The sequence below is a fragment of the Chaetura pelagica genome, unplaced genomic scaffold, assembly GCF_000747805.2.
Source record: "Chaetura pelagica isolate M959 unplaced genomic scaffold, ChaPel_1.0 scaffold138, whole genome shotgun sequence".
In the NCBI taxonomy this organism is placed as follows: Eukaryota; Metazoa; Chordata; class Aves; order Apodiformes; family Apodidae; genus Chaetura; species Chaetura pelagica.
The window spans coordinates 6292008-6318779 of record NW_009954215.1 but is presented as its reverse complement, the minus strand read 5'-3'; the positions used below and the strand labels follow the sequence as shown (position 1 = coordinate 6318779).

The 26772-nt window shown below is 41.4% G+C and overlaps 1 protein-coding gene across 1 annotated transcript in view; it reads left to right on the top strand.

Moving 5' to 3' along the window:
• The window catches only part of MAD1L1 (MAD1 mitotic arrest deficient-like 1 (yeast)), a 353023-nt gene that overhangs the window by 189635 nt on the left and 136616 nt on the right, over window positions 1-26772 (top strand). Inside the window, exons 13-14 of the mRNA XM_010003276.1 lie at window positions 540-628; window positions 8808-8898. Of these exons, the coding sequence (XP_010001578.1) occupies window positions 540-628; window positions 8808-8898 (180 nt within the window). The remainder of the gene's footprint in view (window positions 1-539; window positions 629-8807; window positions 8899-26772) is intronic.

Below are 26772 nucleotides of genomic sequence, written 5' to 3'. Positions count from 1 at the left end.
TTTGTTCCACCAGAGCTACCTAAGCAGCTTGATCTAGAAGTGTATATTGGAAAGTGCTGGAAATATTCCCTAGGCTTTTGGATTCTATGATACGTGTCTCAAAGTTGTCCTGCACAAGACAGCCTAGTCCAGTGGTTCATTTCTTCTGGGGAGGAATAGAAACTATACAAGATTGAACTGTCAGTACTGAATCTTGGGTACCACTGAGCTGCTAATACCACAGAGATCATTCTCTGCATCCTATTATCCATGGGGGATGGATTGGGGAACTTTCTGGAAGAGAGGAAGCTGCTTTGCTTAGAAACAACCAACTTTCTGTGGTTACCTCGGAGAAGATGTTGGGGAGAGCAAAAGGGTTTGCAAAGGGAAGCAGGGTTAATGAGGTTTTGACATTCAATACATGAAGAGCTGTGCTTCATGTCCCTATCCTGGAAAAAGTCTGACACGTGCAGAATGTCATGATTTCCTTCCCCTCCCTTTGCTGTTTGTGTATCCCCCTTATTAGTTCTGGAGGAATTAATGCCTTTTCTCTTCTGCAGCTGGAGGTGGAGATGAAGGTCTTGAAGTCTCAAGAGTGCACAGCTGAGCAAAGTAGCATCATCACCAAGGAGGAGGTTGACATGCTCAGGTAGGCAAAACAAGGGGAAGGCTGGGAAGATTCTGCAATTTTCAGTGGAACTAATGAGAAGGGAAATGCCCAGGGCAGTTTCACTGCCTGCTCTGGTTATTGCCAAATTGTGGTAGAGCACCAGGTACAGGACCTCACCTTACTGCAGTCCATGAAAGGTATATGTGTACAGACTGCCTTTGTTTATAGGCTGCCTGCTATTCAGAGGACAGCTTGGTAGCATCGATCAGAACGTTTGCCTTGTATTTCTGAAGTAGAAAGCTCTTTTCATGAGCACACGTTTTACTTTCCCAACAGCTTTTATGGATGTGAGAAATCCATGAAGCATTAACAGAAAGCCTCAGCCCTAAGCTTTTCTGCATTGAGGTACTAAGTAAGCTTTTCTATCTTTGGGGGGGCTGCAGGCTCTTTTCTTTTAATGTTTGGGTTCTCTTGCTCTCAGTTAATTCATGAGACTGACTCCTGTGTCGCTGTTTCCCTTGTTGACTTTCTTTCCTCTGGAAACTGTGTTGCTGTTTGTTTTGTTTGTTTCTTGTTTTGACCAAATCTCAACTGTAAATACAGGATCTGCTGGCATGTGTATGAAGAGGTTTAGAATCCAGCTTTTGTGATACTGATGTGCTTGTAGCACTGAAGATAAAAGAGGGATGTTTCCCCTTGTGCATTGCTGCAGATGGCAGAGGGGTATTTGTTGTGATTCAGTGAAAGAGAAGTTACAAAACAGCATTTCAGCAGAGAATACATGAGCATTTACAAAAGCTACAGTGAAGCTAGACAACCTTTCCATGTATCTATTAAAGCATTTACAGTTTCCATTCTAAAGCAGGTGATGCAATAAATACTGGGCACAGAAAAGTTCATCTGTTTCTGAATGTTTAATAAAGTTTCTTTTTTTTTTCCTTTATTTTTTCTTTTTTTTTCTTTTTTTTCTAATCTGAACAAATCATATCTTGACAGGCTGAGTTCTTTTATTCCCAGCTGCTGTAAGACTTTGGTTGGAGTTTCATTTCTTAATTCTTTTATATTTTCAGCTCCATCACTATAAATGGTTAGTGCCTCTTAGGACTGAAAGCAAGATTTTGCAGCAAGCACAAATTACTGGCCTGTACGTTATGGCTTTGCTCCTGTGCTTTGCCTCTGGAGCTTATCTTATGGCTTGGAAAGCTCAGTTCCATAGTGAGGGGAGGTGTTTGAAAAGAACACATGTTCAGCTAAGCTATTCCAGTACATTTTAGGGCTGTACACCTAATCTTAGGGACTCGCTCCTACAGTTCCCTCAAGGTGGTTCAGTACTTTTGAAGACCCAAGACATACATTTTCCTTTTTTAATACATCTCACTTTTTTTTTTTTTTTCTATCATATACTTGAGTTCTGGTAGAGGATAAAACACTGGCTTCCCCTTTTTAGGAGGATAAACCTGTCTCCATCTGCTTTTGTGTACTGTGGATGTTTGTTTGAACTGAGCTCAACTGGTTGTTTCCTTTGCTGAGGCACACTCAGAAACCTGATGTTTACACTGCTTCAGAAGTATTCAGTACCTTTTCAGCAGCATTAAACCCATCACTCCTGATTGATAACATGCCTCTATCAGTAAAGCCAGCCTCCTGCTCGCTGTCTTCTGGGAGCTGAAGGTTTTCAGAGTATTTCCCCAGTACCTCTTTGGTCTCTCCCTCCCTGGTTTGGTATGGGCTGCAACACCCTTTCATGTAGGAGATGTTCACTCTCTTTATTTTTATCTCCAAGACTCATTATTTGGTGTTTATCTTCACTGAGCAGCATTTGCCATCTATTAACTGAGCAGCTTCAGAAACAGCCCGATTGCCACATTGTCCAGGACTGCTTCATGTTGCAGAAGGCTCTTGGCAGTGGGAATAGAAATGTCTGGCTTTGCCCTGAATTGAAAGCCTATTTCCTGGGCAGGGGCAAGTGGAGCTCAAATGTACCTACCACCACGGGATTGTGGTGTTAGGTTCTGCTCAAAGGTAGCTCTAAAACTCTCTAGATATTTTATTTTTATCTCTTTTTTTTGTGTGTGTGGTTTTTTTGTTTGTTTTTAAAGAATTTCTTTGACTACTAATCTCATCTCTCTCCTCCTTTCATGAAATTGTGTCAAAGCCTCCATACAAAGTACAGCAGAAACACAGGCCTATTCCCAGTACAGCCATAGATGGTGTGGAGCTGCTCTCCAGTGATGAGCTGTACAGTGAAAACTGTTTCAGCAGGGAGGCTGAGCTTCTGCAGTTGTTTCATGGTGATATTTTTGTCTTTTCTTCCCTTTCCCATTTCAGTACCATGTGCATCTGAGGCCATGGATGCACAGAGGCCACAGTCCCAGGATCTAATCCCAGACTGCTTTTTACAGAATCACTTTTTGGTTGTTACAGCTGATTTAAATAGTTTTCCCAGACCCTGACTCTAGACATTTAGCTAAAAGCATGTATTTGTTTGGTTTTAATCACCCTTTGCACTGCTCAGCTTGAACAGTAAACGACTTAATGCAAAGTGTTCCCTTTCTGCTGCAGCTCTCTTTGCTGGAGAGCTGGTAAACCATGCCCTGCTCCTTTTTCCTTCCTGTTGGCTACTATTGCTGCTTTGGATTTCTTCTCAGACTCCCAAGCACTCCATTCAGTGTTGCAGAATCAACTCCATAAAGATTTTTTTCTTATACTTCTAGAATTAAACAGTCTAAGGGTATGGTTGGTTCTTAGTGTTTTCTGACATTTTTTTGTGCCTTGGATAAGAAACTGGGCCAAGTTCTTTCTTCAGAGAAGTTCCTTCTCGAAGGAAGCCCTTAGGCTTTTGGGGTCCAAGAATGATGCACCACAGTCCACACCAGAATTTTCCTCATGGCTGGGCTGGATGTGTCCTCTCCATACAGAAGAGGCAAGCTGGGAGCTGTGACTGAAGAGCTGAAGGGAGTAGAACAGAGATTAGTATGGAAAGAGGTTTGGTCTGCAGGTCTCATCATCCTCCTGTGTCCCTGTGGGCCTCAACAGGACTGCTTTACTCAGTTTTACATAGCTGCTAAGGAGGAGGGAGCAACACAAGCTCCGTATACACCCTGTATTTAGAAGCTAACTCCTGAAAACAAAAGTAGGAGAGACATGAAGGAGAAAAAAAAATCCATACTAAACCTTTGAATCTGTATTCACCTCCTGTGAGTGAATGAGAGCTTTTAAAAATATATCTTCTGTCTCATTTTTCTTTAGTAAGGAAAGTAAATTTTCAGTGAAAAACTTGAAAGACTTTATCAGTTTTTCCTCCTTCTCTTGAGAACAAAGTGCTCTTCCGTCAGGCCTTTTATAACTTTAAATGTGAAACTCTCTCCCAGCATCATGGTTTCTGAAGAGACAATAAAAGCCAGTGCTAATGCTGCCATTTCTCACACTTCTTGCTGTTCCCTCTGAAATCATATTTGTTTATATTCTGCAGGTATCAAGTGGCCAAACTGTTGAGTTCAGGCACTGTGGGTATAGCAAAGCAGAGAGCATTTAGGCATTAGCACCTTTTAGAGGGAAAGTGATAACTGTGCAGAAACTAGGATTTCAGAACCTATAAATGAAAGTAATACATTTAAGAAGAACTTCACTGAAGACTTAAGTGGTGACAGCTGAAGGACTTTTTCAGCTGGAACAAATCTGAACTTTTTCTTTCTGCTGTCAAACTGCAACCCCAGTAAATCCTAAATGTTTTCTGTGGATTTAGTGAATGGGTAGAGTTACAGTAATTCAAAAGAAATTCATGTCCTTGCCAATGCCTATTAGTCACACTTGCTAGAATTCTCTCTGCTCTGCTCCTAACACCATCTCAGTGCCATCTGGATCCCTTAATAGTGTCTTCTCAACACATACATTTTCTGCTCCATTCAGTAGTTTCCTGTTCAGCAATAGCTTTTCCACATGGCCATGTCCCCTTTGCAAATAGGGCCTCTGTGAGATGTGTCCTCATCAGTGATAGCCACACTGCTCTGCAAGCAATCATATACCTTGTCTAAGAACATTAAAAATGAATAAAAGAACAATAAAGAGGTGATGGTGGGGTCTTGTTGCTGGTTAGCTCCACTGAAAAGCTCTAGACTGAGAGAGACTTTTGGAAGTGCCTCAGTGATGTTTAAAATCAATCAGATTCTCCCCTTCTTTCCTTTCTTGGCCTGTCTCTCTAGCAGCCATCACTCACCATCTGAGCACTTTTTGATAGATTGAATGCACTTGGTGGGATGTCTCCTGATTCTCACAAGTGTTGTTTAAGGACATCTGAGGCTGCAGGTTTTTTTTCTTGTTTCCTCTTCTAATTTGGGACAGTGAAACATATAGTGAAGGCAACATATTGCTCAGTTTTCCAAAATGGGAAAATCCAGAAATCTGAGCCAATGATTCTTGCATTAAATTTGATCTTGTGAAAGGCTGCAAAGGCATCTTGAATTTACCTTGTGCTTTTGGAGCCTTTGACTCTGGGTTTTGTTATGTGCATCTGATGCAGAAAAAGTCTTCCAGAGATACAAAGAGATCTTCTCAGACTTGAAATATTTTCATGTTTCCAAACTCGTTTATGGAGAAGAAGTTGGTAGATTTTACACAAATTAATCTGAATTACTTTTCCCTTTATTACAAAACTTGAGAATGATGTTAGTATTCCACAAAGAAACTGATGTTTCTTCCTTCTTTGTCCTGCAATGCTGCTTTTAAAATGGGCACCAACATTCATTCTGGGCCAAATATAAAGTTGATAGATGGTTTGCTGTACCCAGACGTTTTCTGTACTCTGCTTTTGTGGTTCTCACGTGAATTTATCTTGAATTGTTCTCCCTTCCTGAAAGTAAGTCCCATAAGTAACAAGTTGAGGCATGCAAATCAGTGATAAAATAGCATCGCATATCTTGTGCAGATGTCCCTGGACAGAGAGCACAAGGTACATGCAGACCAAGGCTGCCTTTGCAGGGGCTGGTGCATCCAAAAGTACACAGTTGGCCCTGTACCTGACTTTATAGAAATGAAAAAATTCAAGTGAAGTGCCAAGCAAGTAAATATTTTTTCAATATTTGACTGCTGTATCTTAACCACCAGCTGCAAATGCTTTGCTGTGTTTATATATAGATAGGATTTCCCTTGCTTCTCTCTCTTTGCCATTGGGAAGAGTTCCCCAGGGCTGGAAAGCAAAGCTAGAATAGCACAAACTGTTTGCTAATGGTTCTTAATGCTTTCCCACTGGAGATCCAGGACACTTAACAGTGTTAAAAATAGGTTAGAAGAGGGATAAGTAGTGAAAGCACTAGCCAGTCCTAAAAACCTGCCTGGTACAGAGAGGCTGCAGCAGCGCTCCCTGTCCTCAGCGCAGGGGCAGCAGCAGGATTTGTGTCTGAAGGGGGTGTGGGGAGAGCACCCCGTGCATCTGTGGGCTGACTTTCCTGGAGCACGGTGGGTCTGGAAAGAGGGATACCCCAAGGATAGCCCCATAGCTGTGGGATGAGCCACATCTCATCGTGTGGGAGAGGGGCCAAGTTTCAGCCAGGCCCCCGTGCGCTGCACGTCTGCGCCTTGAGTCCCTGTGCTGGCCTCGGGCAGGAAGAGCATGAACAAATTATTACATCTTCCAATTGCAGGTAAAATAGTACAGAAATACAGTTACTTAGACATGCCCGTTGTGACAGGTCCCTTTGTTTCTGGTCTTTGTGAAGTGTTTTCTGATGATTGATGTGGATGATTCTTGGAGGACGTTGAAGAGGCCTGAACTCAAACCTCCGCACGGAGAGTCCTGCAGGCAGATAATGGCAACGTCACAGCTGGGTTGGGAGGCTGGGTTGGGAGAAATGTGTTCTAAATTAAAATTCAGCATTCCAAGTATGGAGAATGTACTGATGAGAGTTCTGTGTCTGGCTCTGACCTTTCAGTAGCTGCTGCTCTGTTGTTTCTTGGAGAAAAATGCTCTTCTTGTGGCCTACTCTGCAATCCATTTAGAAACATGCCATTAAAAGCATTAATTCCATTTTCCATTTCCATTTTTTTTTGACCTTTTCAGTCTCCTGCATCTTCAGCATCCTCCATCCCTGCTAGCTTTGTGTCTCTCCTGAAAATTATTGATGATCCTTTTTAATGGCTTAGACAATGCTAAAAGCTGCTCCTCGGCATTTTTGATGCTTCCAAGAGTGAAAAAAAAAATGATGCTTTATAATATCTGAAAATTACCAGCAGGGGTCGGGCTTACAAATAATTTAAGCAATTCAAGCTGCGTAATTATAAAGCAGACATTTCTCTGCTGAATGTGTTGTAGATAAACCAAGTTCTATGAAAAAGTTGGTAACTTTTGCCCAGTGAGTACAAGAGACAATTTCCTATACCTGGAATTTCTGTTGCATAATTTTGGGATATTCGTAGATGTGCGTGTTGTTTGTTGTCACGGTGCAAGGATTTTCGGCTTAATTTTAGGTCATTTAAAAGTCTTATCAAGCAATATAATTAATTTTTTAAAAATATTTTGGAAAAAGATCCTAAGAATGCAAAGATCAGTGTTAATACACGTTAGTTGCACAGTTAATCCCAGGAAGTTAACATGCGAAAGGAGAGGTTCTTCAAGCAGCACTTAGGTTTTTGTTCTCTCTACTTAAATGCAAGCAAAAATATTTTATCAAACGTTTTATAATAATATCACCTCCCTAACAAGTTCGATAGAGTTCTCTGAAGGCTTCAACAATCATTTGGCCAAGGGTGATGTGTTTGATGTGTTGTATTTGACCTTTCAAAAAGCTTTGAGCCAAAGGTTACAAAGAAACTTCACTCTGATGGAATAAGAAAGAAGTTTCTCTGTTGCATTAATAAGAATATAAACATCTCAGAGGGCTGGCTGTCCCAGTGCACTGTCTGCAGGGATGGCTGGTGGGGGTGACCATGCAAACAGGGCAAAGCTACTGGGGTACTTTGCCAGAAGGCTCTCCTAGCTTCTAGTGCCTTGGCACCAGTATTTCCTGAGCCAGAGATAATAGAATGTCTTTCTACTTTGTAAAACTTGATGCATTTTTTTTCTTCCATTAATTTGCTTATGGAATACAAAGTTAGGAGATGGAAAATCAAAGAATAAATGTTGTTTTCACAATACTGAGGGTTTTCCACGGAGTACTAGAATAGTTATTATTGGGAACTTGTTCAACACAAAAAGGACATTGTGACTCATAAGGTGACAGAATTTGAGATAATAGGAAGTTATTCAGCTTATCAGACTGCTCAGAATTTTAGAAGAATCTTATGATGCTGCTTGTGATGGGAAATGAAGTTGTACATCCAGAATTGCAAACACATGCACGTAAGAAAAAAAGGCCTTTACCTATTCTCCCACAATAGTGGACACTAGTGAGCTGTAATCAGTCAAGGAAGAGATCTTACATTATTGTGAACAGTTTTCTAAAAATACCATGTAAGAGCTCAGTTGTTAAAAAGATAAAATACCAGAAGTTATTAGAATAGAATATGAGAACAAAACAGGAAGCCTTTATGTACCACTGAATATATCTAGATGAATGCTGTTTGTAGTTCTAGCTTTTCTCATAGCAAAAAATATATCTAAAACTTGAAGAAGAGCAAAGAAGTGTGATGAAGATGAGCAGAAATATGGAAAATCCTTGATATGAGGAAAGACTAAATTGAGATTCTTCAGGTAAAAATAGAGGTGGGCTGTAAAGTGGCATGGAGAGAGGAGGATGGTACAATTATTCACAACTTTTCATAGCAGAACTAACAGGCACTCAGTGAAATAATCACATGTGAAGTATAAAAGAAAATGAACTAATTTTTCATACAGCACATAATTAAATTGTGGAACTTGCTGCCAAGGAGTGTTGTGAAGGCCAAAAGTGTAAATCAGATCACAAAGAGATTTGATGCACTCGTGGAGATTTTAGCTGTTGGTGGTTATTAAACATGATGGTCTAGACTCAGCCTGTGGTTCAAGAAGTATCTAAGTTGGAATTGCTTTATCATCAAGATGTATATTTTTAATATACTTCTACAAATTATAAAAGTTAATAACTCAAACTGGTATTTTTTAGTCATATATTTTAACTGCCTCGGTATTGTAGCTTTGTGGTAATAAATACAGGAGTAATCTGCTTGAGATTTCATGTTTTACTTGATTATTTGTAGTGGGAATGTGCAAGGACACAATGTTTATGAACTTTCCTTTCTTCTCCAGGCTGAAAATTGAGGAGCTGGAAGCTGAACGCAGCAAGCTGGAAGAGGAGAACAGATCCCTGCAGATGAAACTGGAGAAGCTAACTCTGCAGGTAGGAAATGTGGAGAGACTGACATGGTCCATCCACTGTAGCTGTTCAATAGATGTGCCAGAATGCTCACAGCATCTTCACTCTCCTCAGTCTGGGCAAGGCAGTTTTTGGAAGCCTGTTCAAACTGCACCAACGCACCTGTACCTCTGACCATGTTAGCAGAGAGTTTTGATCTTTTGATGCAGTTACACAAATGCAGTTGTCTTTTTCCACACCTCTGCCTAGAACCTCTACTTTTTCTTCTTTGAGCCTTAAAAAACCTGTTCCTTTGTAAATAGCTCCATTACCACAAGTTGTCTGTCTCCAAATCCATTTGTGCCAAAGCAGGAGCGTAGACAGGTTTGGGCTCCATCTGTACCTAAGACTCCACTGCTGCTATCAGTGATGGAGACAGAGACCACCTGTTTGTGGCCTCATGAGGTAGTAGTTTTCCAAGCCAGGGAGCATCAGTGCTGTCGAGATGATGACATGGCAGTATCTCCATACCATAGACATGGAGAACTGAAGGTGTGGAGTCGGAAAGACAAAAGGATATGTTTCTCTTGCTGAACTACTATGGGTGCTATTTTCCTGAGTAGTGCTGTCCTGTATGGAAGAAGGTTTTCAGCTTTTTACGCTGGATAGATCAAAGAAGTCTCATCCTCCTTCAGGGAGGGCAAGGACACCTGCAGCAGCTGAGTGAACTGTCTGTGCAAGCAGCTCTCATTCTGGAAACAGCTTTCCTGTGCAGAGGAGGGGCATGGGAGTTGCTTCAGGCTTTTATAGTGTTTCCTCTTTGAAAGATGCTGGACCAAGCAAGAACCTGACCCTGTTAGTTTAAACAAAGCCCATCCTGATATGAACAGTGTTATATCTCCCTTCTGTTCTCTCTGATATGCTGAACAATTCAGCATTGTGGCATTACATTCTCTTAATTTTTCTCTTACTTTTTTCCCCCATTTTTCTGTAAATTGCTTCATGGTAGACAACTTACAGGTTTGAAATTACCCAGATTTCAGACAGGCCATTGACTTTTTCCTGACACCTATTAGAGGCAAATCAAATATTTTTTTTTTATTACCAAGTCCTAGAGACAGGGGAAGTGACAGCTTTGATAAAGCAGGGAGCTAAGAGCTGCTGAGCATCTCTGCTGAGCCATGTTCAGTGTGAAACCTGTCACCCAGCTCTCCTTTAATTGGATTTCAGTCATCAGAAGGAGATGAAAGTTTTGGGCTGGTGTTTGGATGCTGAGGTCTCCAACAAACACATTGGCTTTGGTTTCAGAGCAGATTACAACACACTCAGGTCATGTTTAATCTGCCAACATTGTCTTATAATGGCTGCTGACTTTCTAAGAAGGCCAGGCTGGAGGAATTCCCTGTTTTCCTTGTGATGTCTCAAAATGCTCTGCTCTGTTTGCTGATACTGCTCTTGAGATGCCAGAACACTAAGCTGTTTAAATTGCGCATTCGAAGATGAAAGGTCTGAAGTCTTCAGTGTAGTCTTGCTAATTGTCTCTGGTCCTCAGCAGAGGACACCATCAGGTAGTATCATTTGGATAGCTGAGCTTTCACAGTGCAGAAAGGTCATGTGGTGATAGGAACAAGATGGGACCTTCATATTGTGTTAAAGCTGCTACACAATTCCAGTTGTACTGATGACCAAAAAGACTTTTGAAGTTTGTCACAGGATTCCCATGGGCTGTCTCTTCACTGGTGCTCCCTGTTTGAATGCATTATTGTGCAGATCAGGGCTTTGTGGGGGGAGCAGGATGCCAAAAGCAGCTTCTCTGAAAGAGGAACAGAGAGGAAAGCATGAATATAGGAATGTGCAAGCCGAATTCTAAAATGTCAGTATTGATCAGTGTGTGCCCACCTGAATAAATGGTGAGGATTTCAGAACTCCTCAGAGGGGAAAACATCAGCCTTCTTCTTTTTTATTCACCTTAAAAATCAAATATTTTGACAGGCCAAGCTTAGGATGGATTTTCTTGTAAATGTATTGGAAGAAGATTCCTTACAGTGGGAACCCACTAAGTTAAGGATAAGCTTAGAAATTCACTTCTTCTGTCAGAGCTGAGCAAATACACTGAAAATCTTATACATTCAGATAAGGTCACTGAAATGCTGATAGTTTGACATGTTACTTGTTCCCATGTCTGAAAGAAATCACTTGGAAATGATGGGTTAAAATAACATCTCTTTATCACAAAGGGAGAAAAAAAGCAAGACTAACTTTATACAGAGGAATCACAAGAAAATTTTACTGAACAGAAGGATGATTGAATTTATGGACATGGGAAAAGCACAGCATCAAATCACAGGTGAAAGAGAAAACAGGGGCTGACATTAAGCAAGATAGGATGAGGCTGATTTCTGACAAATCTTTATCTGCAGTTCCTTTTTTTTAAAAAACAAACCTCCACCTTCTGGAACTGTATCTATTAAATGGCGGATACATAGAAAGGGTGAATTGAAGTTGTGGATTTGGAAGAGGCAGGATGTAAAATTAAGATGTTGACTGCCTCATGCTGGACTGAGCACTGCTGAGTTCCCAAAGCTGCATGTGGGGAATGAAATCTAGGGAAATACGACTGACATTTGGTAATTAAAAACATCAATGTTTGATTGTATTGATGTGTGGAAGGGAGTTAAGTTTCAAAAGTGCTTTCCTCCTCTATGGATCCTTTTGTATTTGAGTATTGGCACATGGATTTTGCTCATTTCTTCTTTGGCTGCTGCTAACAGTAGCCCACTTAGTGAGCTGCAGGACTCTAATGGACTGGCCAAAGGGAGCACGTGGGAAGGTACTTTTGTGTTAGGTGTGTGATTCATGCTCCCTGAGCTCAGTATTAGCAGATAAACTGAGATACTGATAGCTGTCTGCAGCAACATGAGAAACATCTGACATCTCTTCGTGTGCTGTGCTTGTGTGGGGACAGCTTGAATTATGACTGAAGGTGGTTTCCATCTCCATACACCCCTTCTTCTGAAACCTCTTGGCTCTTGACACCTCGCTACGGGCTGCATTGATTTTCCTTCACTGGTATAAAGACTTTTAACATGGATATTACTCACTGGTCAGTCTTTACTCCTAATAAAAACCTCAGATTAGAAAAACACAAGAAATATTGGAACTGTAGAGAAAAGACACCCTGCTGAGGGTGCCTTTCCATCACCCAGGACATTATCCCAAGAAAAACGTTTGAACTGTGGCTCAGGAGAGGGATTTAAATAATATATGAAAAAAATGAGTTTAGCCAGGTAATTTTATCTCTTCTCCCCTAACCTTCTTTCTTCTAATGAAGAAAAAAAAGGCTTCCAGGAAAGCAAGTGCACTGTTACTGCTTGGCTTGTAAGCAGATGCTGAGATTTCAGTGACAGGTTTGGTTTGTTGAGTTACCTGAAATGATCTGGACCATCTTGCTAAGCTGCTGGTGGAAAAGTGCAACTTGATGCCAAGGACAAAAGAAACTGATCAAATCAATGCTTTTCTGTTAAAGTGGGAGGAAAAACTTGTGAGGAGTGTTCAATTAGCATTTCTTACTGCTAGGAGCCTTGTGTTTTCAGGCAACCAGGCAATGTGAAGTGTTCCTTATGCAAATACTAGTCTTCTGCTTTTCCTGCTCTCCTCCACCCTTGGAGCTGAAGGAGAAGAGATGCTTCAAGTTTGGCTGCTTCAAGGAAGATTGATTAAAATCAGCTGCAGTTTGACTTAATTGGATCCATATGCTCGGAGAGGGAGCAGGACTAGTTAGAAGTCCTCGTAATTAGTTCACAGCTGGTTGGTGAGAAAAATGAAACTCCAGTTAAGAGTTCAGATAAGTGGATCTGTATGGTTAAAAAGCAGGGAGATGTTTTTAATGCTGAGATGTGTTTGGGTTTGAAAATCATCCCCAGGCCTGTAGCCAAACTAGCAACCTAATCCCTTTGAGCAGATGTATGTGTATTTATATGGCTAAATGGAAGGAGTCTTAATTTTCTTGCTCCTTTCTGAGTAAAAGGAATCACCTGTGGATGCTGGCAGTCAGTGAAACCTGACAAGAGTCACGGGAGGCTGGGAGAGGATCTCAGGGACTAGGTGAAACCATGCAAGGGTAGTTTGGCAGTGTGGAATGTTCATGGTTTGGCACGAATTCTAAATGGATTGACTTTGAGTGCAAAGTCACAGTAATAATTAGTTGTGTTGAGCCTTTCTGCCCATCAGTAAAATAACAGCAATACTCATAGAAAGGAAATATTATTAATACATATTGAAATAACTGATTTTTTGCAAATTATCTTTAAAAGCTCAGAAGGAGTTAACTAGCTATGTGCTATGGGGACAGTCATCAGAAAACTTTCCCCAGCCAGAAGCTGATATGTATGCTAAATTTTGCTGCCAGAATAGAAGGAACTGAATTCCTATTACAGTGTCCACAAGGGATCTGCTGGAAAAAAACATGCTCCACAAGGTGTTTGGGGGTATTTTTTCATGCTGGCATGACTTTATTACTGTGTTTTGAGGTGTTCATTAACGTATGTACAGTCATTCCTTTCTAAATTCTGACTTTGCTATCGTTACAATCCATTTTACAATTTAAGATCCTTATCTGGTTAAATTAAATCTTAGTTTCTTTCAGCCTTTAAATTGATTATTTTTGCACAAATTAAAGTGTAAACCACTTGTCTGTTTTGGTAGTAGTTGTGTTGTAGTTTGAATGATTTGCATGTAAGAAATAAGCAAGTTCTGCAAGCAGAAATACAAAAAGTTTTTAGTAAAAGCAGCTGATATCATTGGTAAAGTCAGATACAAATCGAGTGAGTGTGTGAAGATTTGTCCTATTTGTCTACTTCAGGTCCTTTTAATTGGCTTGCCTAAGCTAGCATGGCCTTGGGGTGGTTGGTCCCACCAAAGCAGGAGGCTTTTTGCAGAGGGGAGGCTCTGTAGGGTGAGTGCATGACTGTTCTCTGCTGTATTAAGTTCTCCAGAAATCAAATATCTGTGGACAATAAAGGTGCTGGAGCATCCAGAGGGTTCTTTTGTTTCTTTTTCTTCTTATGTCTGCAATCTTTGTAGTTAGGCTAGTCTCCCTCTTAGCCTAGCACTATGTTTTGAGGAACTAACAGCTTCTGGGAGCTGTACCCCAAGTGCAGATTCTTCTTTGTGGTGGACAAGGGACCATTTCTCCTCTTTAAGCATTAATGACTCATTTCATAGCTAAGATTTTAGTGGCCAGGCAGTAGCTAGCTTGGAGTTAAGAACCCAAGGCAAAGTTGAGGTCATTTAACAGTCTAACTGTTCATTATGTGACCCGTGAAGAATGATGAATGAACCATTCACACTGTTATAAAACTTGAAGGGACATTCTCAACCTTCTAAGGCTCCCTAATTGATCTCTCAAAATCTCATGAGTCTTCTTCCTGGATTAGCTCCATGTTTTCCCTTTCAAAAACTTCCTGTTCTTTTGCTTTTATCAGTGCATGCAGTGGTCCACATTATCCCTTGTGGCACAACTTCTCCGCAGTCAAAACCTCAGGTGGTCAAGTTCAGCTCTTTTAAAAAAGCAACAAACCAACCAGAAGACTTCTTTAAATGGGTTTGGACAAACCACTTGGTGTCTCTTCAATGAGGTATAGCTTTTGATGGGGTGTAGGAACAAATTTATGTGCTTCAGAGGGATTTAATTATGAGATGGAATAGCTGAGAACACTCAGCAGGAGACCCCATAAAAAGAAGATGAATTAAGTGGAGAAGTGCAAGTCCAGCTCTGCAGAAGGTCGTATCATTTTGTACTGTCCAGCTCATCTGGTACTTTGAGTTTCATGGGAGCATGTGGGAGTGGATGAGGAACAGGGCAATTTGTGATCCTTTCCACAGACGCCTGGATTTTATCAGCAGTCAGCTCATGTTCTACAGGCAGAGATTATCTTCTAAATTTTACAGACTGCAGCAAGTCTTTACTGATGTAAGGAAGCACGTATCTGCTCAAGTATATATTGGCAGAGACCACTCTGGAGGTCACTCCACAGTTTTGCTCAAAACACCAGTGAAAAACATGTGGGAAACATCCCTGTTCCCTTGGTTAAATTTCTATGAATTATTGACCCAGTAGCTCAAGTCTAGCATAAACATTTCACTCAAGGGTCAGCATTCATAATCTTAAGCCTCATTGCAAGAGTGTTTTTAGCTGCCTTTACACTTTCAGAAGATCTCCCTGTGACCTAAATGCCTCTACTGCTCACTGTAAATGTCTAACCTAGACACCATGGGTATCCATTGATGACAACCAGAGGGATGGGATGCTTGTGTAGGCTATGGAGAATAGGCACACAGCAAGTTGGCTGTGGTTGCAGCAGGGACTTTGTGAACCTGGGACCATGGGTCACAGTAGCACAGAGATGGCCTGGGGCAGGCAGTGGCATGCCAGGGTTAGAGAAGCACCATGGAGGGAGTCACTGAGTATCTGCTCTGCTGGTTTGCATGAGCAAAATCCTCTGCTGTTACATCTTCACCTCAGTTATTCCTTGAGCTAGTTAAGTTAAATTATGATCAAATGGCTTTGCTGTATAGGTATCTCTGGTGCTCACAGTGAACTGCTAAGGGTACATGATGAAGTGGAACTCAAATGACTGTGAGGGAAAATAACTTCCCCATAATGTGCCTATGAATGCTGCTAAAAGGGTTATATGTTATTTTGGGAGAAAACATCATGTATCTTTTGCCACATGGATTAGAAAGTCCTAAAATCAGTGTAATATGAAAGAAGTGTTAGCTGGAAGAGGGGAGACTTAGGTTAGACATTAGGAGAAAATTCATTACTGTGAGGGTGGTGAGACACTGGAACAGGTTGTGAATACCCCATCCCTGGAAGTGTTCAAAGGCAGGTTGGATGGGGCTTTGAGCAACCTGGTCTAGTGAAAGGTGTCCCTGCACATCCAGGTGGGTTGGATCTAGATGTTCTTTAAGGTCCCTTCCAACCCAAACCATTCTATGATCTGCAGTGCTCCAAGCCTTAAGGGCTACATGACACTGAATTAACTGGGGCTATGCAAATATTTGTACATGTTAATTCTGAATACATTGCATTTATTAGAATTAATAGGAATTAGAAACCTTCTGAGGGAGCAGGGAGAAGTATAAACATCTCATCAAGTAGTAGATTTGTCATTAGGTAGCTCAAGGAGAAGATGTTTCTTGGCCTCAGTGGCCCTGATAAATGTGATGTGCCAAGTGGATATCGAATAAAACAAGGACATGCACAGTTCAGACTTGCTAATGTTTGTTAACATCAGGGACCAGGAGCACGTAGATTCACATTTGTGCAGGGAAATGTTACCAACATGCCCTTTAAAAAAAAATTTTTTTAAAGGAATTTACACATTGAATATTAAAGACCTGAAGCTCTGTAAATTTTGCTAGCAGAGCTAACACCGCTTTGTTTATTTCATGAAGCACCTTTCTCGAAGTTCTGCAGAAACTGATTAACATTTGCATAAAACATTTAACACAAAAATCCATAATAAATTCATTAATGGACTTCTGCCACTACCCCTGAAAATACCAGCAGTTGTGTGGCATCACACAGCTCATTAGATGAGCAGAAGGGGAAGAAAGGTGAGCTCTGGATTTCCTGAACAGCTCTGAAACAGGGAAAGGTCAGTGCACTGAGCATCAATACCTGAGCAGCAACACGGAGAGGGAGAGAGCTGGGGCAGGGAAAATGTCCCCCTGGAAAAGGTCGCTGTTCCAGCAGACATGAAGCACAAACTTCAAGAGGTGGCATCCATGCTAATCTAGAAAAATCAGTGATGAGCAGAGAATGCAGATGAGGGTGCTGCCCCAAGGAGGGGGCTGTTCCCAGGTGTGCATGTATTCTGCAGGGGCAAGCACTGTGAGAATTGCTGAACTCCTGCTGCCATGAAAGAAAGCTGGCTTGAAACAAGACTTGATTTTCTGGACAGGTATTGCAGTATAAATGGTGAAGTTTTAAGAGCTGTGCCAAGACTTGGTTGTGTGGCAGGGGGGCACTGAACTACTTTCATGAACGGGAGGTGTGATGACAGAGACATCACTCTGTTAGTGATTGTGTGTAGTAAAAAGAGCAAGGATGTAAGAAAATGAGGAATTTCAGCTGCAATGGCATGTTCAGAAACAGTTGTGTTTATAAAATGCCCCACCTAACATAAAATGCTAGCTAATGAACAAGTAGTAAGTAGCAACTACAGAAGGCTTCTATGCAAGAAGAGCATTTCACTGATTCCCCAGAATCATCTTGCAGGTCAAAGCCAAGGCTGAGGAGACAGACACAAACATTTTAAAAAGAGACTTCACTTTTAGACTCCTCTAATCTTACTTATCACACAGCAAACTAAAAGCAAAGTTCAGGAAATGGTAAGAGTGACTGTCCCTTTGCAGTTTTTTTGTTTTTCTCTGTAGCTGTTTGATGGCACAAATTAGTTTTCATTTGTGTTTTCTTCATTTTGCTGCTTTGAATTCTGCTGCAGTGTCACAGAAACAAAACAAAAAAGTATTTTGGATCCATACAGGGAAAATAACACCTGACAAGGTTTGTTTACTGAAGCTTTGTGCTTTTTCTCAGATTTCCATGATTACCACATCTGTAAGTTAGAGCTCTCTACAAGTTATGCTTCTTGCTGTTCATTACTTATGATAATTTCAGCCTTTGCCTGATGACCAAATTATTTTTAAAGTCTTGCCTAAAGTAACATGGTAGGCAACACTTTCATGCTGTCCTTGTCTTATCCATGTCTTCCGTTATGACCTGGCTTTTTGCCATCTTTATATGTAAGGTCAAAGTTTTCACTGGTATTTTGATAAGGAGATTCTGATTACAGTGCGTGATTTTTCCTCTACTGCATGGTAGAGAGGTATTTGTCTGAGAGACAAAAGACCAGGATGTGTTACCCAGATTACGGAAAAGAAATGAAGTCAGAGTTTAGCCAATATTTTTTAATGTGTGTGTGATGGGGAGGAAAGGAAAATCTGCCCATTTCATGTCACAGTGAAGAGTGGGCAGCGGTTGTAATGATGTTAAAATACATATGAGAAGATGCGGAGATGCTCTGAGCTGAGCCACAAATGGAAAGGACAGTGTACTTCAGTAACACATTTTCTTTTTGTGACCTTTGCTGGGGGAGATTCAAGTGTGTGAGAAGTTGAGGTCTCATCTTACATATCCCCAAACCTTTTCCTTTGATCACATGGACCTACCACCTATTTGATGCCTGGAGGCAGAGATCTACATGAAGAAAATGGATTTCCCCTAAAGAATTTTATCAAACGCTAGAAGGGAAGCTTGACATTCCTCTGTCACTCAGACACTTGGCATTGAGCAATTTGATCTGCAGTCTAGGCTTGTGATGTGCCTGGGGAGACCCAGGGGTGTGAGGGGGGGGGAAGTAACACCCTGATGTCAGAACATCTCTGCCAGCACACCCTGAATGCAGTCAGATCATGATGTGGTCTGTTCCCAATCTGTTTCCAAATTTACCTCAATTTCTGTTTACTGTAGTTTGATGAGACATAGATCCAGACAAGTCAGAAAAAAAATAATTGTATTTGACAGCTTTCCTACCAGATTTGAAGGACAGGTACCAATAAAATGGAAAATTATGCCCAATTTAAGTTGAAGAGCTGCTCTGTTTAAATGAGGATAGTCAGGATGGCAGGATAAGTGAAACACTGTGGAAAGAGCATCTTCTTTGTATCTTTTTTTTTAATAAATCAGGAGTGCCACCTGAGGCTGTGGGTTGTGTCTGTAAAGCCTAGTTTTGTTACAATACAGTTGGGAGGGTTCCCAGGTGATCCATCACATCTGTGTTTACTCAAGCGTGGAGTTTGGCTCCATCAGGAGCACTGCTGCTTCCCCTGATCAACATTTAGTCCCTACGTATCTTAATAATACAGAAGCTGTGCCTGTAATTTGCATTTTTTGGCAGGACATTTAAAATGAAAGAAAAAGTCCCTAAAAAAACTACTGTGCATGTTGGACACAGCATAAGATGTTCATTCTAGATTGTGACCTTTCAGAGCAAAGATGCTGCTTTTGAAAAGGGGATTCATTGTGCTTCTGGCTCTAGGAAGATGAAAAACTTGAAAAACCAGTAGCATGAAGGCTGTGCAGCAAAGATGAGCTCCACAGAGATCTCATGTATTTTTGGTTATATTCCAGTGTTACATCCTTTCTCTCTCTGCAATATGACCACGCTTGCAACCAGGAGTAATTAGAGAAATTTTCTCATTTTTATGAGTAGGGGGATGTGAAAAGCTGTTGGCAAAGCAATCTCTGCAGGGGAGCTCAGCTGTGGAGCTCCTTTCCCTCTAGATCCATCACTGCTAGAGTTGTGGACCTTAAGGTTATTTCCTTAGGAGTTAGAGATTGCTTGTAGGTTGATTTGCTCAGTGTGCAAGAAAAAGTGTGATTAGATATGCATGAGCTCTTATGATTAGTATAATTATGGTGCAGCAGCCTGAGCATTCAAATACAACACCAGTGAATTGAGTTGTATATGTATATATTTGCATACAACTATTAGAATGCATACACGTGTATTTATACATAGATGTGACTTGATAAATATATGGGTGTAAAATAGGAGGCATTGCTGAGATTGGTTCAACAGAGGCAGCCTGGAGCTTCCGTGGTGCTGCCTCATGACTGTGCTAGCACCTGAACACTAACTTCTAGGTCTAAGTAACTTGGGGATTGAATGTACAGTGTCTTTTGGCTTTTCTGCTTTCCCAGGGTCTCTGATACCTTCTGAGTGGGATGCTGCTGTGACACTAACGACCTAGAAAACAGATCTTCATCTGCACCTGAAGATTTTGTGTGGTCCATTCTCTCAAGCATGAGAGGAAAAATACTGGACATGCTGCAAAACAGACCTGCTGGTCGATTCCTCAGCATATTCCTCCTGAGCCTGCCCTTTCACCCCTGCCCTGTCTCAGCTCTTTGACTGTTCTGTTCAATTTAATGCTCTTTACTGATGTTGCATGCTTCCAGGGGATCAAAAAGATAATCTGAGCCCTTTAGATATGTGTGAAACTTAGAGATGATGCCTTTCTACCGATTTACTCAATGATAGCTTGAAAATGTGTTACTGGGCACAGCTGCTTCTGAAGTATTTATTTTTTTTTTAGGCAGTCAGATCAAGATAATGTTGGATTTGCTGCTTGGAGCAGTTAACTCAAAGCCCTTCAGAATCCAGTAGTTTGCCCCACAGCCATTCCTCTTATTATTTCATTTTATCCATAAATCTCTCTTATTCTTGTAAATTCTAAATGAATAGATGTCTCTCCCCATCTGAAAAGATTTCACTGCTGCTTGAAGTCTCCTTGTACTGGTAGAAAAAAAAAACAATTGAGCTTTGAGCTTGAACTGAGAGACAGATAAGATCACCAGGAGATTTCCACTGCAAATGCAGAATAAATTCTTCTCCAATGGATTCTTAGTGCTGTCTGGCAAGTAATTGAATTGCTTGGGTAGGAAGGAAGAAGGGACTGGCTTGCTATTTCTTGTTTGGTGGGTTGTTGGGTGTTTTTTAAGCTCCCAAATTTTGTGAGGCTAGGAAGTGAAAGGTGGTTTCTCTGTGCGACCCAGGATGTCTGTCAGACATGGAGAAGCTAATTAAAATGTCAGTATATGTACATGAGGGTGATGAGGCAGAAAGAACTGATCACTTCCTCAGTTCAGGGGACTTGTCTTTGTCTTTGCTTCTGTCTAGTCACTCTGAAATCTGAAGCTAATTCACACTCTAGGGGTAGGAATGAAGTCACTGGGTAAATCTGGCTTTTTTCTCTCTCTGGAGTAAAGTAGAAAATAAATTCATTCTTGCTCTGCTAAGGCTTTCTCACTCCAGCTGGGCAATAGCAAGGGTGCTGTGTCCTGCTGTCCCATTGTAGTCAACAGTGTTACTCTCTGTGTCACCAGCCCCAGAGGTAGGAGAGGTCAGCACAGGCTCATCTGGTAGGTTTCCACAGCCTGTTCAGTGCACAGTTTGTGAGGGGACAGAAGCAAAGCAGCCTCCTCCTCTTTCACATCCTTTTGTTTAGAAGTGTGTCCTGGTAAGCCAAGGAAATGATGGAGAGAGATAATAACACACCCTTTGGTATATCCTTTGGAAACATGGAGATGGCAAAGAGATGGTCCGAGCCACACAGCCTGCATCATTGAAACACTCTGAACAACAGCAGAAGGGGAAAAAAAAAATTATGATTATCAGGGAAATTGCTATAATGGTAAGATAATTAGAATGCAGAATGATTAACATTAGTCAATGTGCTGCATTGGCAAGGACTCTGCAAGTTGACATAATAGGCCTCTTCTATATCAAACGTGTGGGTTTTCAGTGTTTGGTTTAACGCTTGCATGTTACTTTAATAGAGTTCACAGCTGAAACAGGAGTTTGCTGCTCATGAAACATTGTTTGGTGCTTTTCTTCTCCTATGGCTACTGGAAGGCCCTTCTTGTTTTCCCTTTAGCATCTACTGAATACTGAAGGATAAAAGGCCCTCTCACCTTGGAATCCTTCTATGTTGTTTTCAATGGTAGTCAGGCATGAACTCCTAAGGTGTACTCTTCACTCTGCCTGATGAAATTGACTTCCCTAAAAAACCCTCTCTGAAGTTTTTCAGAAAATGGTTGTTGTCTTCTCAAGGAGAAAACAAAGATTCAGGAGACTTGCTATTGTCATTCTCTTCTAAAAAGTACTTTTATAAATGTCTAATGCATCAAAAGCCCCCTGTCTGTTTGTTATCTCCACCCTAACACTTAGAGATTCCTCCTGCCTGCCCTCCTGTGTGTGCCTCTAGTAAGTCCCTTTGATTTGCCAAGACTAAGCTGGTGCAAGAAGCTAGATTTAGCACTGCATTTAATCACTGCTTTTGTAGCCTGCTGGAGTTCAAATCAAAATCTTGGAGCACAGAATGGTTACCTCTGTGAAACCCTCATGGTTCCCCATCTCTACAAGTTGTAGACCATTGAAAATTTGTTCTCCTTGACTACTAGCAATCCCACTTCCTTATGGACCAGGTCACTGACATTTTGTCGCCCTCTATTTTCACTGGTTGCTTCCAACTGGGCTTGTGATACTTTTCCAGGCTCTGCAGTGGCTTTCCCCTCACTGTGCTTAGACATTGGCTGGTGGCAGTTGTCTGCTGTCTGTGGCACTGGAGCACAAGCTTGGCTTTCCCTCTGCCTCTGCATGCTGCGCAGATCAGGAACATCCTTCATTGCAGCTGATAAAATCTCATTGTGCTTTGTGGCAGAAAATCCCTGACTTCAGTACTGCTTTTTTTCCCCTCTCATTTCTTTACTATGTAAACAAAAAGCATTTTTTCCTTAAAGAATGTGAGAGCACAGTGCCCAAATTCCCCTCTTTGCTCGGGTGTGCAGGAAGGGCTGTTGGGAAGGAATTGCAGTCACGCAGCTGTGCAGTGACTATGTAAAGAGTGTTTTGTGTGGTTTGTATTTTGTGGATTATTTTCTCTCTCCTTCTGACCCCACCTCAAATGAAATTCCTGCACTTCATCTGTTCCTCTGGGTTGGGCAATCAGCAGATACAATCGAGGTCTGTAAGGAGGCAGTGGTCTGGCATACAAAGCAGTCGCATTAGGACTGAGAAACCAGGACTAATGGGGAACAAGGCTGGTAGCAGAAGACAGAGAAATATGGCAGAATATGATTCATTAGGGATCAGATTCAATAACTGTAAAATGATGAGAAATTTATGATCAAAGGCTTACTTCAAGCATTTTAATGACACAGTCATTTAATCCATTTAAAACAGATAGATAAGGAGTTAAGTGAAATCTACAGCAGTTGTCTTTGAGCTGTTTATGGACCTGTTACAGGCTGCAGATCACTGTGAAATGCACAGGATGGGTGCCTGCTGTAGTAATTGAATAGTGTATAGTGGGCTACCAGTCTTTACAAGCTGATTTCCATATGAGGTCAGTAAAACTTAATGCAAAGGCTTGTGGTTTGTCTTAGAAGCATGTGTGGCTCCGCAGCTATTTTTAATGTGTGTGTTACTAGCAAGAGTACTGAATGAGAGAAAGGGCAAAATTATTTTAAATTTCTGTGCAAGGATATATAATTCCCAGGGGATGTATCTCCTCTGGAAGTAGTATCAGTAAAGGCCATTGTAGTGACAAGATTCAAATGGGCTCTGACACTTGTACCACTGTGTCATCTACCATAGTAGTTATACATCGAAAAAAAACTGGTGGGGTCAAGGGGGCACAGAAGTTGTTTTTCATCTTTTTCTTCCACTGTTGGACTTGTGCCACCTTCCATCCATCTCTTGATGACCCTCCTTGGTTAGTTAACTTCTTTCTCAGCTTTCCTTGCCAAACACTTAAGAACTCAGTTTGGACAGTTGGTAGCACTTTGCTGTATGTGCTCATGGAACACAGCACTCTCAGTCCCTTGCTCTCTCCAGTTTTTAGCAACCTGGCCACTATGAATGACTTGAAGCCAATTACAGCTGGAGTACTGTGCCTGTCTGCAGGCTGCACCTTTTTCTGTTTCTCAAGTAGCTGGTCACCCCTTCAGAACTTCTCTCCCAACACACACACATGGGGTTGTAACGTAGCTAACAGCTCCTACATCCCGCATAGTCCTTCAGTAGAGGGGTACTTTCATTAAGCACTTAGTGTCTGTACACACACTTCTCACAGCTGTGGAGAAGCAAGCAGAGGGGGCTCTTTCTCTACTCACAGCTCAAGGCTTGTTGAGCTGCTGAAAGCAAAGCAGCAGCTGCTGCTGCATCGTTTAAGGCTGTGTTACAGCACCGGCTGTGCGTGGTGCAGACACAGCAGCAGAGCTGGAATCAAGCTGGTAGGGAACAGGGAGAATTTCCAAGGGCTCTAGGCCATCTTGTTTTCTACTTGCACAGAGAGTTGCTGTCTCGCAGTGGTATTGATTAACTTTAAAATAGGGAGGTGATAAATGGAGATTTCAGGTGGTTCTGGTAAATTTGGCTGCGATGGATGGAGTTGTTTAAATCGAGCCTGGAATATCTTCTGCTACCTTGTGCTGGTGTTCTTGCTCATCCAAGGAAGGATCTGCTGATGTCTGGCAACATCCTGGTCCCAAGGAGGGGCCTTCTCAGCTCTCCGTATTTGTGCTTTGCACAGGAACTATCTCCATACTCTTATTCCAACTTCTCTCCCTCGTGCTAGGTCTCTTTCTGCTGTGATTTTGGAATGCCTGTCACAGCTGCTCAGAGGGTAGTGCATGCTTGAATGAGACCAGCTAAGGCTGAAGGTCGCAAATCCCTTGTAGCATGGCACGGTAGCCAGACTGTCGATCAGATTTTAAGCAGCCTTGGGTCCACTGTCTGTCTGCTTGTTCCCATTTCCTGAGAAAAACTAGGAAAATATTTTGCTTATTTGAAAATAAGTAACATTTCTCTTCAAAATTTTAGCACTAGCAGCCATATCTCTTAATACTCTACTTCCCTGTTGGCCTTTAGTGTCCCTGTGTTTTTTTCAGTTGCTATTCTTTCCCAAGAGCTTAGAGACTTGAGAGCTGACTTACAGGGAGTAATATATAAAAAGTTGGGGCTTAATGTACCTTCTGCCTTCAAGTCCTTTATTCTTTGGGGGTGCCTGTTGCACTCTTGTTTTCATGTGACTATTTCAGAGATGAGATTGATCTGGACTAGCAGCAGGTGCCCAGACAGGGACTGGCAGTGCAGCACAGCAACCAACGCACAGTTACGGTAGTTTCCCACTTCCAACCCTGTGTCAGGGACACAGAAACAAATTGGTAGTCTCCTGAAAACAAAGGTTGGCTGGTTGCTTTGATCCGTGCTACACTGTGGTAGCACTGTAGCAAAGCTCATCCATGACAGAAGCACAGATCAGCAGTATGGTTGTCATAAGCAAAAACCCCAGGGCTCAGGTTCTCATGTTCACTTATTTATAAATATTTGATCAAGTAAGCTTACTTCTGGAAAAGTAAAACCTCCCACATAAATGTCTGTGAGTTGTAGAGGCAGGAGAGAAACCTCAGCAGCAGTGAGAAGATGATGGCACTGCAGCAGAGCTGCAGGGCTGATAATACTGAAAGGTTTGGGGATGTGGCCATTTTTATCGACTATGCATGGGTCTGGCAGGCAGTAAGAAAGGAGATGATACAAGTCTCAGTTCTGTTGTGGGTATAACAGAATGTGAGTAAGTGGCTTCTGTGGAATTTATGGATAATTGCCTACAAACTTGGTCCATTGTGCTGCAAAGGGGATGCTCAGGGCCTTGGCCATAGCATACCTTATTGACACAGTGTGGTTTGGAGAACACAGTGAGAAGTAAAATAGTTCAATTTTTAAAATAGAATGGTTTTGCAGCAACAAATTTGCTTTTACTATTTATTAAACCTGTCCAAATCCACCAGATTTGGTACATTGTCCGATTCTGGTACAGTTAGGTTTGCCTGGACCTGAGCAGCTTTGGCCCTTCTTGGAAACAGCCATGTGCTCCTCCCAAGGAGGCTGCATGGACTGCCCAACCTGGTAACCCAGTATTTGCTGACCATCTCACCTGGCAGAGCAGTACTCATGATTTCACTGGTCCTTTGCCTAGTAGTGCTTCATTTTGAATAGGAGACTATCTCATTTAACAGCTTTTGAGAGAGGCAAAGGCATTTGCATGTGGTTTAACTTAATGTACAGCCTGCAGAGCTGAAGGGGAAGCTCGGATCAGTTCTGAGTTGAGATAGCGTTCAGAAAACAAATTAGAGTTTGTGGTTGGTAAGGATCCAGGCAGTATTCATAAAATTGAATAGTATTCTCAAGTTCAACGTGGACAAGCTCATTACTGCTGTAGAGAAGGCAGGTATGAAGTCAGGAATTAGCAATGTTTGGGATTTTTTCTTTTCTGTATAGAGAAGCAGCCATGTGACAGTCTCCTGTAGGGCCAGAATGGCTACCACTGGCAAGGAGCTAGTTGGGTGGAACCAAGCTTGGAATTAGTGGTCTGGGCTTATTTATTACAAATCCATCTTTGTTTCTATCTTCACGATCTCCCAGAAAAGTGTAAGTCCTTAAATTAACTTTACTTTCTTTGATTCAGGATACAGACTCCCTGATTTAAAGTCCAATGACCAAGAAGGGTGGCAGGTGAAAACCTATTTCCATTCTCTGATTTTTATTTTTTTTTTTCACTCTACTGACAAATCATCCTTGTACTTTTCCAATGAGCTGCATTAAATCTGTATGGATCAGCATGTGCGTGTTCAAGTTGTTGTTACAACTGTGAAAAAGACATTTTCTTTAGGGGAAGAAAGCACAATCTCAGTGGCTGTATCTTAAGTGTCATTCAGCTTTCCATCACCTGAGGATTTGAGCAGCTCTGTCACTCTGGTATACTAAAATGAACATAGATTTGAAAGTATTTTTGTATTTTGAGGCATTGATCCTAATATAATTTCTCTACAAATTAAAACTCCCCTTGAAAAAGATTAAATTGTCAGTGATAACATCTAGGTTCTTCTTATGTCTAAGAGGAATAACTGCTGAAGCTACAGAATTGTCTGGAGGCTTAGAAAGTAAGAAGGGGAATTAATGATAAGAGAGAATGGATGGAAGTATTGAATAACACTTTCTTGAATGGGAGGAAGCTGAATGAGTTGAATGAAGAGGTTTATGGCCAAAAATAATACCCATTTAGCCTGATCTGGTATATAACACAAAAAAAAACCCCAACAGTTTTATGAGAAATTTCTACCCAGTGACTTGTGATTTCTCCACAGCCTTGTTTTAATAAGATATCAATTATTAATTTAAAGATACTTAGCAATAGCCAATGTATTGTTTCCCTGGCTAGCCGTCTGTATTAAAAATGCATATTATTTTGAGTTCACTGACTTCACCATGAGCTATTGGGTTCTTG